General features: G+C 37.0%; 1 protein-coding gene across 1 annotated transcript in view; it reads left to right on the top strand.

Moving 5' to 3' along the window:
• The window catches only part of ST6GALNAC3 (ST6 N-acetylgalactosaminide alpha-2,6-sialyltransferase 3), a gene marked incomplete at its 5' end in the record, with an annotated part of 117,014 nt that extends 99,415 nt beyond the window's left edge, over positions 1-17,599 (top strand). Inside the window, 2 exons of the mRNA XM_029087014.1 lie at positions 15,707-15,814; positions 17,413-17,599. Of these exons, the coding sequence (XP_028942847.1) occupies positions 15,707-15,814; positions 17,413-17,599 (295 nt within the window). The remainder of the gene's footprint in view (positions 1-15,706; positions 15,815-17,412) is intronic.
• Positions 17,600-17,881: the final 282 nt, after the last annotated feature.

A 17,881-nucleotide genomic window follows, 5' to 3' on the forward strand; every position in this document is an offset into this window, starting at 1 on the left:
CATATCTTACAACACCTTCCCCCGTACCCCTCTCTTCTTCCCGGGCTTAAATCACTTTTCTCCCAATTTCTCTACCTCCCCACCCCGACCCTTGTCCAGCAGCACAGGGGGCAGGGAATGGGGATTCAGTCAGTTCACCTCTGCCACTCTTCCCAGCAAGAAAGTCCAGGAACAAGATGTTGCAGAGCAAGCTTCCCATGGAGTCACGGACCTCTTCGGGCTCAGCTCCCGGCTCCAGCATGGGGACATCCACAGACTGCAGACTCACCCCCCACTCTGAGGGTCCACCCCTGCTCTGGCATCAAGCGACTCTCAGGGTCTTAATTCAGTCACACTTGCCCTCAGGCTCAGCTTTTCTGCTCCAGCATGGAGTCCTCCATGGCCTACATGTAGGCATCTGCTCCACTGTTGAACCTCCATGGGCTGCAGGGGCCTCCTTTGTCTTCTCCTACTCCATGAGGTTGAAATGGGTGTCTGAGGTTCTCTGTCCTCCCCCTCTTCCTCCTTCCTCCTGGCAATGAAGCTCTCTCTTTGTTTAGGCCGTTGGTCATCTTTTGTTCAGGTCGATGGCCTCTCCTCCAGCTTCTCTCCACCTTCTTCTTTTCAGGACAGTCCTTCCCCTCACCAAGATGGATTCGCAGAGGCATTTCTCTAGTGCTCATTGGCTCAGCCTGGGCTGGGGCATCCACCTTGGAGTGAGGTGAGCTGTCACTCTCACAAGGTGGCCCCTTCCCCCATTACCAAAAATGCCTTCCCCTCTCCCCACACACAAACCCAACACAATCAATTAGCTTAATCTGTGTATATTATATACATCTGCAGAGGCAGTGCATGGCAAAGTGTGTAATAATGAATATTGCACAATGGAGGACAATATTACGCAGCATAAAGATAAAGGATAACGACACTACTTTAAAATAGCAAAGCCCTGAGCGATGCTAGTAAACCTATGAAGAGATGTAAGATATCTGCATTGTTTCGTATAGTAATAATCTGTGTATCCATGTGGTTTTCATAATGTTAGGTGGTTATAGACCATAGGTCACATGAGCAGTTCAAGAAGACGTTACCTATTTATATTGAATAATTTCCACATGAATGGTTTAGGGTTGCGGGTTTTCTTGCTTTGCTTTTGAGATCTGCAATTTCTTTCTAACACTGGCTGCTTATCACAAACTTGCAGCCATACAACCTGATCTCATCAGATCAAACAAGTTTAACGTAGTCTGATCCAGTCAATACTTAGATGAACAGTTTCCAAAGTAATTCAAGAATGCATTAGGAAACTGCTCCATATCAGTGTTCCTCTCGTGCCAGCACTGAACAAGCATCTCCCAATGCTGTTGGAGAGTTTACTTCATACATGGTTCTTCATCCTCATCCTGAATTGTCCTTTATCATTGCCAACCTGTTAAACACATTCCACATTCCCTGACAAGTGGCTGCATTTGTCGGTGTGTATGTAGTCTACATACACACCTTTTGAGTTGAAAAGTACTACAAAAGCAATAGTGCCAGCTCAGATGCTATATTTTATATTAGCTTTCTGCAGCCCTGATTTTAGTACATGCCAACAGAATGTTAATTTTGAAGCACCATGTTGGTCAGCCTTTTTCTGGAGACTACACAGCACAGTTTCCTTGTCAAAAGTTCTTACACAAGAAGAATTGCTCGCACATACCTTCAAGAAGGGCAGGATAAATCAGCATTTCTATTATCATCTTCTGTGAGATAAAACAGAATGATCATGACAATTTTTTATTCCTTTGTAAGCTGTGATTTAATTGGCTTATTGGACTTAACTGAGAGCTGGACCTGGACATTGCATCTTGAGGTTTCCATTTGCTTTTACTCTAAGACAGTTGACATAACATTTCTTGATCCAACTGAATGTGTAAGGTGAAAATGTATGGGAAATCCATACATGAGGACTGAATATTGTAATAGCTAAGAGCTATTAAGAATAGCAACTCACTTGTAGTCATCAAACTATAAGATAGCATCATTTCAAGATGAAACAAGAGACTATCAAACCCATTACCAGAGGAAAATACAGACAAAATACAAATAAATACAAAATAAAATGAATGATATGACTGGGCTTGTATAATGAGAAAGAGGGAGCCCAACAAGCTGAGTAGCTTCTTTACCGTTTAATGCCATACTCCAAAGACAAATATTACAGCTACTTTTTCAAAGAAGAAAGTCATTCTTTTCTTCTGTATTTTTTCTGAATGAATAGCAAAACCATGGAACAATTTCCTTAACTGAATGCACAGATTGAGACGTGCAGCAAAAAAAATACTATTACTGTGATCATAATTGTGATTAGATAATCACAATTTATTTTCTTGCTATAAGACAATCATCATCTACTGTTTTGAAGGAAAGCAGTGTGTGGCATAATTATATATGAACTGTGTATATAATAAAGCAATCTCTGACCCACAAAGCTAAAATCTAGATGTTTTCTTTCCATAGCTTTAGGGTGGGCCCCATATTGGGGATACTCCAAAAGGTACTTCTGTCTGTATACCGGACAATATACCAGTCTCACAGAGAAATTAAACTCTGGCAGAAGTGGCTGCAGTGACTTCAGTGAAGTTCTGCCTAACCACACCAGAAGTTAATTATACTCACTACTATTAATTTAGGGATTCAGTCTGTATACTGTGGCAAAATGCTGATGCATGTGCTCTGAGAACTTCTAGTGAGCATATCTCTTTAGAGCAAATGGTAAAATGAAGTCACGTGTCAATCATTCATAAATGTCTTGTATTTGTATATAAAGCTGGGCAGGAAATCTGATTAGATATCAAAAGTATGTACACTTATAGAAGGAACAAAGGAATGAAATCTCTCTGTTAATGCTTTTTCTTTCAGTTCAGAAAAGGAAATATTTTCATAAACATTCTGGATACTTTGTAATAGGCACTTGCATTATTTCCTTCCTTTGGTGCTAAATGAGGATACTCATTTCTGAAATCTCTAAAGCATAGACAATTTTGCCTATGACTTTTAAATTCGGATTTAGGTAAGGAAGTCCAATTTATACAAGCTTGGAGAGGTTTTGTTAATACCAAGCATATCTGAATATGCCTGTCTTTGTACCTTTGCAGGATTTCACATTGCCTAATGTAATGTTCGTCATGGTTTTAATTTTTCCTCAAAATGGATCTCTTTTATGTCTGCTATTTACCATCCTTGCCAGAGTCATTGAGCACAAGAAATTCAGTATCTACGAGATGCAGAAACTGCTTTCTTCCTCGCACTCATGTAATAGGTAATGGATGGTTTTAAGAAAGGATCTTTACTCTGTGCTTTACCTATTCATGTGTAGGATTTTGATTTCATTTGAAATGAAAGGCGTAAACCTCAGGTCTGAAAACTAATAGAATTTCTGCATTTACCTGCTGATCCATAGCCTTTAGGTTAGATTGTGTGTCAGCCAGCAGTCAGCTTGTTGAATGAAGCAATACTTTAAAACTAAAATGAAAAGATTTCTGTTATATGTAGCCTGACACCAGATATGAAGGCAGATTTCTGGTGGCTTATTATTGGAAATATTTTCCAGTGTGTCTGATAAGCAAGACTGAACAAGCCGTAGGAAGTAGACCTAATCAGATAATTCTGATTTGCAGACCAGAAAAAAAGAGAAGAAATGTAGTTTGCCTAAGTGCTATGCCTTCTCTTGGCAAGACTGAGGACAAAATGGCTAGTGTAGTGGCAAAAGGCACTGTAAAGATCAGGGAGTAAACCTGCTGGTTTGTGAGTGTGGCTCTTACATCTCAGCCTATTTGCTTGTGTGTATTTGTTGTCTGTATTACAGAAGGTTTATTTCTAAGTGCTTGAGTGAGTTGGAGCTCTGAAAATGGGGCATTTGGAAGGACTGGGAGAACATAAAACAGGATCAGCTATTAATTTTTCAGTAAGTCTAGGTATTTTTTTTTTTGGAACTTCAAAGGAATTTAAGATACAGACTCGTGTGGAGGGTCCCCATGAAGGATCAAGTGCTATATTCTGCTCAGACTCTCAGTCCATGCACATCCTTCATGGAAATACATTTGAACACTGGGGATATTCACAGGATGAGCAAATTATCAGTATGATTTGAGGAGCACTCATGATGTTGCATGATGGAGGACAAATGAAGGTCTCATAGAAATGCTTAGAATGAGTCCCAAAGAACTGAAGCAAAAATATTCCTTTGTTATTTCCATGCCTAGATATGAAGTGGTAGTTAGCACAGATTGATATTTAACGCAGAAAGATATTTAACACAGCTTCATATTCTTTCATCTCTTCAGATTGTATGTAGATAGTAGATTATATCAAATGCAAACATAGTCACTGCTGCATTAATATTGCATGACAAACGTGCATTCTTTTATTTGTTGGCCTGGACACTTTTTAAAAAAAACTGGAAGATCCCCTTAGTTCTAAGTTCTTTTGAGAATGCCTCATCTTTTGGCTTTGTAACTTAAATGTCTCTGCTCAGGGGAAAAGGAATTTAATTGCATAAATCCTACTCTGCACTGATTTTTCCAAACAACTACTGTATGGTTAAAGTTTTAAATGGATTGAGTGTATCTATAAGTATATTCACATTCATACATGTCTCGAGTAAACATACCATCTGGGGTTTCTGCTTTATTTTTCTTACTGTATATTTGGAATTCAAAATAAGGTTTATTTTGTGAGGAAAAATCAATAAATCATTTCAGTTGTCCCACACTTCGTATAACTAATTGTAATTAGTATAATATCTTTGTTGGCAAGGGCTTATCAGGCAAATAGCATGAAGAGGCAAAGAAAAAGCCTCATAAAGAATGATGTTGTTTTGTAAAGCTAATTGTGACATTATCTCTGGTATTGTGTGTGATTGAACTCTTAATTTTTAATCTGGTATTCCTTCCAGCAATGTAGCTACTAGTGTCACCTGAGGTTCTCTGTAATGTAACCATATAACAGATTTTTGGCAGTTTAAAATTTTATGATTTGGTGCCAAAAAGATGTAGTCTTCAGTCATTAACATTGTAACAAATGGGCTGTTGTTTCTAGTTGTAAGGAATTAGCTTGTTTTAATGTTTGTTATGCAAATCTTACAGATAAGAATTCAGTTAACTGTAATGTCCTGAACTTTGATGCCTAGGGAGCAACACCACCCTCCTCTGATGTATGCTGTCAGGCATGTGGTCTTCTAAAGAGCTGCTCACCTGCAGGGCTTCATTGACAACATATCCAAGTCTTAACTAGCTGATACGTGGAATCACTGAAAAGATGATGTCACTGAGGGCAATATAACATGTGGAGGAGAAATCAGAGTATTTATTTATAAAGTAAAGGACCACTGTCCTGCTTCATGAATGTGTTCTAGTAACTTTTGTTCACTGGAAATATCAAATCCCTGAAGCTAACAGAATTCTTTACCCTACTTGATAACTAGGCATTAGCTTACACTGACAGTGAGCTGGCTAGATGATTAGTCTAATAATTATTGAGTTTACTATTCTCAAAAAGTTGGATTGTGAAAGATTCAGAAAATTAACTAGTTTGCTACTTCAGTTGATAACAGGGAAGCCATAAAAATTCTCTTTTACAACATACCACTGCCATTCTAATAAGTATGGAGATTTTTCTCCCACCTTCCATTTGCACAGTTACCCTCCTGCAATCTGTTTAATGAATATGGGAAGAAAATAGTCTGAAATTTTCCAGTGTTGAAGGAACTGTGCAGTGGGTGAGAAAGGAATCTACTCTGATCTAGTGTTCCTCTTCCTATGAGCTTCTCTGTGACAATCTTCTGCTTTTCTAAATTGTTTGCTGTATCACGCTTTTTTCTAAAGGCTGACATCTGAGAGAAAAAAAAATTCACTATTCCTTTTCTGTTCTGCCAAATATCTGCTACAATTATTTGCTGCTTTCTAGATAGTTGGACAGAAGTGAATTAATTAAGAAAGCAGTGAAAGACTAGCAACATTTGGATGGAATACAGAGAGTAAGCAAGATCCTAATATTGATACTAGACAGGAATATACCTATATATGAGTGTGTGTTTCATGAAGTTGTATGTCAAAAAAGAAAAGGAAAGAGAAATATTTTGTTCCCTTTTTACTTTAAGGAAAAGTTAGTCTGGAGAAAGTTACAGTAATAAAAGTGAAGTCAACATCTGTGTTAATTAGCAGTTCATCTTCAAAGCTTGACTGATGGGTTACATTATGGCCTCTTGCATTTGAATTAAAATTCAGACCAAGGCAAGTTCTATTTTTACCTCCTTTTTTCCACATCAGAATAATTTATCTGGATTTAAGATTTCATTCTTGCTAAAAATATTGATGGTCCATAATCTAAAATGAACTTTTAGTTTGTGCAAATAGACAGTGCATCGAAGAGCAATGTGGCTCCGGATTAAATTTCAGAGAATGTGGATTTATAACACAACACAGTATTGTAGGAAGTTTCTATGACACAGTACTAGAAAGTCGTGTGTTTATTTTATTCCATTCTACCTGCTATACTTGGAGAGACTTTCGCATGCATGTTAAATTACTATTTATGTACATGCCTTAAATAAAAGGGATGAAATCTCAGTATGCATCAGTTCCCTGTGAGAACTAGGGATAAGGATATGCATGGATTCTTCTCCAAAGAATCTGTTTCTCTTGATTATTTGACAGTTAAGGTCTTCAGTCAAGGACTGTCACATGTGAGTATATAGTGCCTTGCACAGCGAGGATTCACAGTGCTACTGTAATGTAAATAACCAGTGAGTAATTTAGCAACAAATTAGGAATTAATTTTAGAATACTGGGAAATACTCTTGTGAATACCACAATTGTAGAGAGACAAGTTGTTGATATAGGGATATGCACCAATGAAGGACCTTCTGTGAGGTTTGAGTTCTGTTTTTTCAGTGACTATTTTCCTTTCGGAAATGAAACTTCCTATTATTATTATGACTGGCCCTCCATAAGCTTTTTTCCGATGGGCGTCCATCCTGGTGAAATACAAAGTTCTCAGATAAATGTGAGAGAGGAATGTAGGGAGAAAAATGTAACACTGCCTTCCCTTCTATGTTAATATCAAAGAGGTATTGATTGAACTAACACTATGACCGCAGACTATAGAAAATTTAAAAGGCTATCAGCTGATGTACGTCGGTGTGGTTTCTATCAGATCAGTATCTGGTCCAGTGTTCTCCACTCTCAAATGAACAGAGTTAAGCTACAGCCTCATACTAGCTGTTCTTTAATTTTCACCATAGCAGCAAAACAAACTACCTTTATAAAAGCCCCTGCTCACATCCCAACGTCACAGACCTACAATGTGCACCTTTAGAAAGTTGTCTCATATTTTTTGCTTTAAACATAAAAAACCCTAATAGAAAATGTTTTTATGAAAAATTTAAGCTGCTTTCAGCCAAAGTAAGATAAACTCCCTTCAGTATCTTGTCTTGGCAAGGTAAGAGCTAATCAAGAAATTTCTTCTCTATTCACCTACAATAGATTTCACTAAAATATGCAGCTAGGAGTAGTAAGTGTCCTTTAATAGCAAAAGAAAAGGGTGGGAAAGCCTGCTTAATTAATTCTCTTTGGGGATTCTGGATTAACTGCAGTTCTGTTTAGTTTACATCCTCCCTGGCGAAAAATATGGAAACCCAAGACAGAAAGTATTGATTTAAATGTAGGTACAGGAAAAAGTCACTGTTGTCTTTTTTTATTCCACTTGGCACACTTTTGAGTTTTGATTTATTTTTGCTTACAAAGGATGAAAATCTCAATCCTTCCCTACTCCCTTTCATGCTGTGGGAAAATGTTGAACCAGCATTCAGCAAACTGGATGCAGCTACTGGTGAAGAGAAGAGCGCATAAAGCTGCCCTACAGAGAGGTCTGTGGCACAGGTCGTGAAACCTGTGTCAGGGTGTCAGCCATCACTCCCTTTGTCACAGCCATCAAGGACTGCAGTAAATCTTTGACCTAGTATGAACATTGGGATAGGAGTACACCCTGGTGCCACAACTAACTTGCAGGCTTGAGCACTGTCCAGGGAAAGCAGATTTGGGATTACCTCCCATCTGCTTCAACCACTGCAGACATAAGTAATTGTACTGTGGAACAAGTGCTATGCTGGCATAGACCAGAAAAGTTGCTTTTCCTGATAAGCTCAGTCTTTCTAAGGGTGGAGTGAATTTTACTCAGGTGATTTTTGAAGAGGAAAATGGCTGTGTAAAAATGCCAACAGCTTAGCCCTCAAATCTGCTTATGTGAATTTAGTTTCTCTTTGTTCTAAACATAATTGCGTGGTTGTAATGGTCCACACTTCTGTGGATCCTCCTCTGATTTAAACATCCATTTACTCATCAATGAAATCCAAGTGCAAATGGAGATGTGTGGAGCCATGCGCTTATCTTTCTGCACAACACACCTCCAGTGGGTTAAGGTTATTGGTAATCATGCATGAACTGCTTGACTTCTGATCTCAGGTGACAAGTGCAACCAGGTCACTTACAAAAGGCATCTTTTACTAATAACTCCAGTGCATGCAATAGCTTGAACTATGCCTCAGACCACAGTTTGTACTTAAGAAAGGGAAATAAAGAATTATTGATTCAAGAGAAATCAAGAGAATATGTATTTCTGGAATGGGAGGATTAGGTAAGAAAATGGAGAAGGAACAAAGATTGGGATTGGGATTTACTGTTCTGTAAACAGCCTGCACCAAGAACACAATTTGCATCCAAAAAGTCAGTGTGAGCTGCAGAAGCCCAACAGCTGCAAGAAATTTAGCTAGCAAGTCGTATTCTCTGCAGGGGATGCCATTCAACTTGAAAAGATTAGTACAGGTTTTCCTGCATGAGAATTACCTCAAAATAAAACATATATATATCTATATATCTTGGATGAAAGGCAGGGTTTACAACTACAATCCTTTAGACTTTTTTCTTTTCTATGTGCTTTGCAGCAAGCTGGACCTCTATGATTGCTCTTGATAAACAGGAATTCTCCTCTTCTTCTCTGAGAAGCTTAGCAGCACAGGCATCTGAAGGAACCCTGTCTGCCTGGATAAAATAACTTCCTTTTCTTGTTGCCTGAATTCATGACGGAGCTGAGATGCATCAAAATCAGGTCAAGGAATCAGAAATAAGGAAACTACAGAAGCCTGGGCAGCAGAAGTCAATTTCTTTAAGCTGCTTTTTCTTCCTGTGTTTCAGGTTTCCAGGTGTATATTGAATAGAGCAGAGAAAGAGAGGAAAGAAATAAAAAAATATGCACGTAACACAAAGTTTGGAGTTATATGCATAAATGACATACCCAAGCAGATACTGCATTGGTTTCAGTAATTGCAGTAAAAGATTCTTCCTTATTTCTAATACTATTTTTGCCCATCTTGCCAAAAATTGTAAATAGAAAGTCAAATAGTTGTACTTTTTAAAAAAATTAGATGCAGCCATAATTTCTCTGTTCCCTTTTGTGATGATTCAGAAGTGTCCCTCCTGACTTTTTTTCAAGGTCATTTTGATGTAGAATTTATTAATACTTACATCTCTTTTTAAATCTGGTTGTGAGGGGAGATTCTCATGGGCTAGTTTGTGACCTAGGAGTAGATTTTACTGTGGGTTTGCAGCAAACTCAACTGAAATGGACTCATCCTCTGTGTTCCATTGGTGCAGTATTAATATAGATAGAAAATCTGTATTTCTGGAGATTAATTGGAGAGTTCACCACCTGGCTGCAGGTTATTTTCAGGATTTACAGTAAGGGCGATCTACCAAGAGTCTGGGCTGGCAGGAGAAATCACTTCTTCATTCCCAAGTACATCTTGCTGGGCACAACCACTATCTGAATCTGGAATGTGGTCTGTGCTGTTCATAATGCATTCCACTTGTTTAAGCTTTGCATAAAACTGTACATGAGGGATAATAAAACATCTGCACTTATATAAATGTTTCACTTTTCAGAATGACCTGAAGCACCATATGGGCTTTTGAATGTGTGAGACAGTCTGCTCACTGCTAGAGGGGCATGGGTGTTTATTATTAGATGTCCTGCATCATTATGGAATGCAAAGCAAGCACATGTATGCACACGCACACAAGTACAAAAGAGTGAATAATTATGATAAACAATCGCCTAACAGGTATATTTATAATGGAGAAATACCAACCATTTTTACCAGGTAAAATCAATTCTCTGTGCTTGTGTCTCATTGCTCTTCTTGTGCTGTTTTTTTCTGCAGAAAGTATATAATGAAATTATTAGCAACAAAGGACCGAGTCTTACAGAAAACAAAATTAAATCTAGGCTAGTGCTAATACTCTTCAGCATTTAGAGTCTTACCCTTCTCCTGTACCAAATGTGCTTCCTTTTTTCCTCTCAAGAAAACAGCTTTCTGGCATGAGAAGTATATCTGCTCCTCAAAGGAGAGGTGCTAGGAAAATGAGCCTTGCTGTTCTCTCAGAGGTGGGAGCATTTTTCTGTCAGCTCATTCTGATCTGTCGTTTACAAATCCACTTTTGATATGACAAGGAAGGCATAGACCAAACCTGTGACTTGGGGAATGTGGGCGTTTAATTTGGCAAAGAAGTGTTGTTCAGCAGCTATATTCAGAGATGCTTCCTCAGGAAAAATGAGAAATCTCAGTCAATGTAAGTTCAATGGTAGCAGTAATTTGGTTAGTATAGAATTAAGTAATGGATCATCAGTTTGTGATAGTAGATAAATTTTCCATATTTTCAGTTGTAAGGAAACATACCATTATTCTGCAATGCAAAAATTTACAGTAACACAGAGAGAAAAAGAGTCGGTTGTCTTTAACAAGGGAGTCCAGAGGGGACAGGTACCTTCTACCCTCATTCCTGAGGGCCAGTCACAGATGAGGCTGACACAGGGTGAGTGGCAGAGAGCCAGGCAAAACCAGAGTATACCGACCCCCTCCCAGAAGATTGATGGTATTTGATGCACCGTGGATACAAATAAGTACCAGAGACATGTCTACCTGAAGATAATCTAAATTAATCTTGACACAGTTCTTGAAAAAGTTTCTATTTATTTTGGATAATTTTTACAAATCATTTAGCATCTTACGTTATGAAGCCTTCACTCTGTGGAATACAGGTCTCAGGTTTTTTTAGACCAATACCCTCATTTATACTTATTTATTAATCAAGGGGCCTGATAAGCTGCTGCAAATAAAGCTGCTGCTGATTCAGTAGTTTGGTAGGAGGGTCATCTGAGGATTAAAGTCTATAATCAGCCTTTATGAAAAGATTTAAATCTGTCATTTTTGAATTTTATTTTACCGCAATATTTTGAAAAGAAGCAAAACTGGAAAAGTGTGTAGTTAATGCTTTTGGCAAGCTGTTACTTAATAGCTTCTTGAAGTCCTAAATTTCTTTGGTTTTCATCTTAATTAACGCTCTTAATTGACCTGCGCTCTAATTTCTCCCAGTAAAGAATTAAAAAATAGGCTTCTAAATTATTTTCTGCAATCAGATTGACTTGAAATTGCTTGTCTACAGATCATCTCTGCCTTAACAAACTTTTTTTTCATTTTTATTTTTTTACCACTGAAATCCCCACTGGAAATTACAGTCCATTGAACCATAGAGCTAGAATTGATTGTGCACATAAAAAATCCTGGAACAATTGAACAAAGAAAAGAACTTCCTGGAAATCTGTGGTAAAATCAGAACTCAAGTGACAACAAAACTTTTACCTGATTTGAACTCACCTGACTTTGATTATTAAGAAAATATTTGATATTCCTCCATTTTCCCTTGATGAGAGAAACTAGTTTTTCCTTCATTTAGCCTACATCAAAGCATGGTTATATGGGGCACTCTGTATTCCATCTTCTTTACATCAATTTCTTATGCTTTTCATAGAATATTGGAAAGCTAAGGATAAAGAACCCTGTCTAATTGCTTTTATTTTTAATTAATTAAAGCTTTATGTATCACACATTATAATTCTAGCAATCCTAAATGTGCTTTTTACCATTTCCTTTTAAAATATAGAAAGGAAGTCTCCTTTTTAAGATCTTGTGAGAAACTATAGTCAGTTCTTTCTACTGGAGTTTATGGAAAGCTTTACTAAAAATACAAATTCTATGTTTTGAGACTTGAAACTTGCAAATAACTATTAATCTTGGAGTTTACTTTTATATTCTGAGATTAAATTATGACATTTTAAGCACTTAAACCTTCACTAAGAGCAAGGTAGGCAAGCGTATACTTTGTTTCAAGCATCTTAAGTTGATTCCATTGGTCTTTTCATGTGTTTAATGTTAAGCATATACCTATGTACTTTTCTGAAATGCTGCATGGTATTTAGCCAATTTAATTACATTTCAATAACTAACATTTCTTTAAGAATCCTAGTAAAGTAGGAAGTATTGGAAAATAAGCTTTCATTTTCAAGATAAACAGACAAAGTAAGTTTTTATGCATTCCCTTTTTATTGCTGCATCCAGCTGTAAATCATGTCTCAAAAGCAAAACTGTCTTCTTTTTGAATGCATTTTTTGAAAAATAGTGCATTATTTTCTCTAAGCTGTTGAGACAATTTCCTGCCTAGATCTGGTGCCCCATTAATTTTAGACTGTAAGAAAAAGTCACTTTGAGCCATAGGGAACAATTTTGGATTTGCTGCACACACATATATCACAATAGATTTGCCTATAGTAGTTCTACAGATTATGTTTCACAAACTCCTATTTTCCCTGTTTTGGGATGGATGTCCTCCTTCCCTCAGATTTGAGCAGTAGCATAGCCTTATTCTGCATATAAATGGAGGATTGTTTTCCTTTCAGTGTGTAAAATTTGAAATTTGAATGCAATTACACTAACAAGAGGAACACTTTCTAATGGGTCTCAAGAAGCCCTGGCCAAAAAACATGTAAAATTCTCCTGTAGAGAAAGAAATTGAGTGCACGGTGTTAGCATAATAGCAAGGGCTGAGACATTGCTTTGCACTAGAGTTTTATGGGATGATATTTAAAAAGATATTAATAGATTTATGACTTCTTAGGGACAGCTAAAATTGTTTTCACATTTCTAATATTGCTTTCATTAGAGTGTTGAAAGTATGTTTACAGTATCAGATTGAATTCAAAGGTGTTACCAAATCATCCAGAATCCCCACTGCTTAAGTATATTCCTCTGTATCCCTCTGTATCTTCAGAAGAAAAAAATGGGAGAAATGTTAAGTGCTTTGTTTTAAAGTATATAATCTGTATTCTGTTATATACTTCATCTCCCAGGGAATGTATCTGGGAACTCATTCTGCTGTTTTTATTTATCCTGCCAGTGTAGTATATAGATGAGAGGACTAGGGTCCAATGGTGTTAAAACAAGACATGAAATATTGATTAATTCTTTTTTAAAATTCCTTTTTCCTCCTGAGTATAGCAAATTTCAGATGCTACTGTCAATATAGTAGTCTCCAATAAACTTCTTTATCAGAAGGGTCCTGATCTTCATGGTGTTCTTATAAATGGTTATTATGATTCTAAATGGCTTTAAAAGCTCAAGGCTAGTGTTCTTCTGGTGCAAGGGCTGAAAGCAAGTTAGAAGCAATGCAGCTTTTTGTCATGGCAGAATTTTACTCTGAAATAACATGAATCAGATTGGGAATTCTCTTTGCTAGACAGTAAGCAGAATATTCTGTTTTAAGAAATTAAGATCCTAACAGGACAACTAAACAGATGTACAGTTTTGTGGCTATAAAGGTGCCAGTTAAAGAAGCACAATTATAGTTGGTGTCCACCTAATGAAACACAGGTATTTGACACCCTGACTTTTGTTCCTACTTGCCATTCTTCAGTGCTATTAACCCTTTATTTATCGTTTCCAGGGTCGTCCTTTACAGAAACAGCTAAACAGATACTTTTCCCCAAGGAAAAGGATGTTTCAGGAAAGGTAGGGATAGAAGTTCATACCAGTTAACACATGAAGGATGATAGACATGGGTAAGGAAGAGAAGATGTAGCCTAAACTACTTAGAGTGTTCTTGAGTACAGTAAAACTTCCTGGGAGTTTTGTTTTTAGGTAATTCTTTTTCAAAAAAAAAAAAAAAGTTTAAACTGGAGTGTACTGGAGTTTCTTTAGGAATGAAAAGCTCTTGGAGCTTTTCTACTATCCATATTAAAAGGTATTCATCAGAGAAGGAATTTGAGTCTCAGTCCTATATGTGTCAGGTAAATTATATTATAAAGGTTGTACAACTACTTTTTCACCCATCATCTTAATTAGTATTTAGTCAAAGTGCAATAAGAAAGAGCAAGGAAGTAACACAGAATCTGAGCGAAAAGCCACTGATTGGCAGATTTACCTGGGAGGCAGGGGACTGTGGTACATTCTTGCTCTGAACCAGGAAGAAACACTTGAGGTTGGTTCTTCTGTCACGCAGGAGAGTTGGGTTTTATATGCTGGATAAGTTGCTATGTGATTTTTATTTTTTTTTCCCCCATGTGAAAGCTTTATTCCTACCCCAGAATGAATATGTTTTCAGAAGATTTTGTTGATGTGGATAACTGATTCGCACATAGTAGTACTTGGGAGTTCTTTTGCAGCAAAACTTAGGCTACTTTAACTTATGATGGAGAACAGACTGCTCCCTGCTGTACCCAAAAGCTAAGAGCTAAAAGATATGGCATAAAGCTAAACTATCCCCTGCTCTCACTGACACCCAGCTCTCTCAAACCTAGCCAAAGTTGGGGCTCTATTAAGATGTTTTTATTACTTTTGTGATATCTTTCTTTGGAATTTTGTCAAGTTATTTATAATTTTGAGGTAATCATTTTCATTAACTTCAGAGAAACTGAAAGCAATACCTGCACAAAGCTGGACTTCAACCAGTTTGTAAGCAGTGAGGGCTAAGTGTGTTCTTATTACTTACAAGGTTTTAAAGCAGTAAGTCTTGGTTGCCCAGATTATATGGATAACTCTGTTGAATCTCAGACCCCCATTGGTGACACTTGTGTGAGTAGAATGAACAGGATTTGGTCTGCAACTAACAATGCATATGTTTGCTCACATAGCCAGCGTGTAAGACAAATCCTTACATGGCTTTTGTTCTCACTCGTGCAGTAATACTTTTGAACTGATTTAATGTAACTGGTTATTTGAGCAAAGATTATCAATCTGGGCACTGTCCTCTTTTGTTTTTCTGTCTGCTATGTTATCTTACAGAATAATAGCACAAACTTATTTAAAGGGATATGCAGGGAATTTTGTTTTTCAAAGCCTTGTATTAGATGGTTTTCTACCAAAATATCTTTAAAAGTTTCATTACTGTGTGAATTTTCAAGCTTAGGATAGCCCACTGCAGATTAAGATTTTGCTTGGGAAGAGGATGGTGCATACTCACATGCACACAGCACAAACTCTGCCAGTAGTTTGTTTATCTCATTTTACACACTCTACTAATTGCTGTCTTACAGATGTAAAAATAAATCTTCCGTCTTATGAGAGATGCATTGTTTGACTTCAGATATTTAACATGGTATTTTTTTGTGGACAATAGCTTGAGGCCCCAAACTGGCAAGAATGAGAGCATATCTATAAATAATTCAAAATAATTGTATGGTTTTGACAGATTGTCAAGTTGCTTAATGCCTTTTGTCCCAGGTAATAGATTATGTTCGTTTGATAAAGTGTTGATAATTTCTCATTGCAATTTGTTTTGTGTATGTTGTATTTTTACAGAGTCCAGTCAGGGTCTTATCTCAGTACGGGTTGGTTTACCTTAATTTTGGCTATGGATGCCTGCTATGGAATTCACGTCTATGGAATGATAAATGACACCTACTGCAAGTAAGATCACAGGAAATTATTTTCATGCATCTACAATTCTGATGTCTTGTCAACATTTCACAATTTATTTTAATATCATAAATCAAAAAAATAGATCAGGCAGTCATTTCCCAGTGTTGTGCATTGATATGACACTATTGTCAGCATATTTAGTCCTGATATGGCATTTGCTGTTGATAAAATAAAAACATTTACAAAATCTAACATCAGATGTCATAAGGAACTATTTTTAATCAAAGATCTTTTGCAGTTTCTGAATTAGCTGGAAACAAAGTATGTTCATACTCTTCTGAGAAAATGTACTTACTTCTACTGCTAAAACAAATACATAGTAAATACTAATATATTAGTTCTCTGAATACCAAATACACCTGAAAGTGAAAGAAACTGATTAGCCCAGGATAGTTACCTGAAATTACATTTCACCAGCACTGAGCAACCTACTTGAACTTTCTAGGTTATATATGGCTTGTTTTGAGTAGTTGGGAGTTTCTAATTAGATAATAAAACAAGTCCTGTGAGTTTTATCACAGTAAACTGGCATAAATTCCAACCAACTACAGTTAGTGGTCTTACAGTGACAATGGATTAATCTTATTGTCAGAAGTATAACTCTAAACACAATTTTAAAAAGTCCAAGTTAAATGCTTTAATCTACAGTATATGGGAGCAAAATATAAAATGAAAATATTCCTCATTCAGAGAAGCGGGAAATGTAGCAAAACAATGTATGATACTAGTACAAATCTATTCTGTAACTAGGCTGGTTCAAGTCTTGAATGTAATCAGTCCAATGGGTCCTCAGCTCCTAGAGTAAAGTCTTGGTGCAGTCCCCGACTCCGCATTCTGTTTTACTCCAGTGTGGGAATCATTCCTGTTAGACCCTACAAAAAAACCAAAAGGAATTTCAGTCACAGCTGTTTAATTAGGGTATCTTAACAGTGGAGGCGGACTTTTTAAAACTTGCAGATCTCACTGATTGAGTGAGTCATCCAGATGGAATGAACATATGTTGTTCTTTGTTTATGAAAACACGTAAGATGCCTTGAGATGAGGGGTGACAGGACTAAAGTTGTCCTCACAGAGTTCAGCCAAGCTGGCATTGCATAGCCCTGATGTAAAATCAGTTAAGAGCAGGATAGTACTTCAGTCTGTTGGCAGCAGAGAAGGATGGGTTTCCTTAAAGCTGCAATTCTGACTGCATTACCTACTTAGAATGTATATTATTCTTATAACTGCCTTATTCAGCCAGTTCAAGAACCAGTTTCAAGAGTTGGAACTACCCAATGAGAAGACTTTGCTTAGGAATGGAGCCTTATGGACTGAGTTCTGCCAGGTTAAACAAAATGTGCAGTACCCATAAGAACCAGCCCATCAGCTTCTTACTGACTGATAAGACCAGTGTATTTTGAGAGATACATGTAGCTTAATTTTCTCTAGGAACATTCATACAAATCATGCTGTAATGAAAGTCCTTATACAGTTTAGAAAAGGAGCTCAGGTGCTGACACATGGAAAGGATTCCAGTGAATTCAGATGTAGTATATATTAATGTTTTTCTTGGAAATAATACTTAAGTGTATCTTTTTTTTCCCTAGGTCGGAAGGCTTTCATAAAGTTCCCTACCACTACTATGAGCCAGGAAGAGATGAGTGTGAGGAATACTTTCTGCATGAAAATGCTCCATATGGAGGCCATAGGTTTATCACAGAAAAGAAAGTATTTGCTAAATGGGCCAAGAAGCACACAATAATATTTACACACCCCAACTGGACAGTGTCTTGATACTGGATTTCTTAACTCTCCTTTAACAGCATATTACAAAAATGTCTCAGTTTACAATAATTTTGCTTACATCTGGCTGGCCTTTATCAGCCTAGGTAACACTAAACTAAAAACTAGAAGACAAAGAAGGGTGATGGTTCAGCTCTTAAGCAAAATTAAACAATCTGTGGAAGGCAGACACATTGTTATTTCTTAGGGTTTTACTTCACACAATGCACTTTATACTTTAACTGGATTTTACTTCAAGGTAGTAGCAGTTAAGGACAGATGAGATTTTCTGTA

This window comes from Antrostomus carolinensis, unplaced genomic scaffold, assembly GCF_000700745.2.
Source record: "Antrostomus carolinensis isolate BGI_N321 unplaced genomic scaffold, ASM70074v2 scaffold69, whole genome shotgun sequence".
NCBI classification, from domain to species: domain Eukaryota; kingdom Metazoa; phylum Chordata; class Aves; order Caprimulgiformes; family Caprimulgidae; genus Antrostomus; species Antrostomus carolinensis.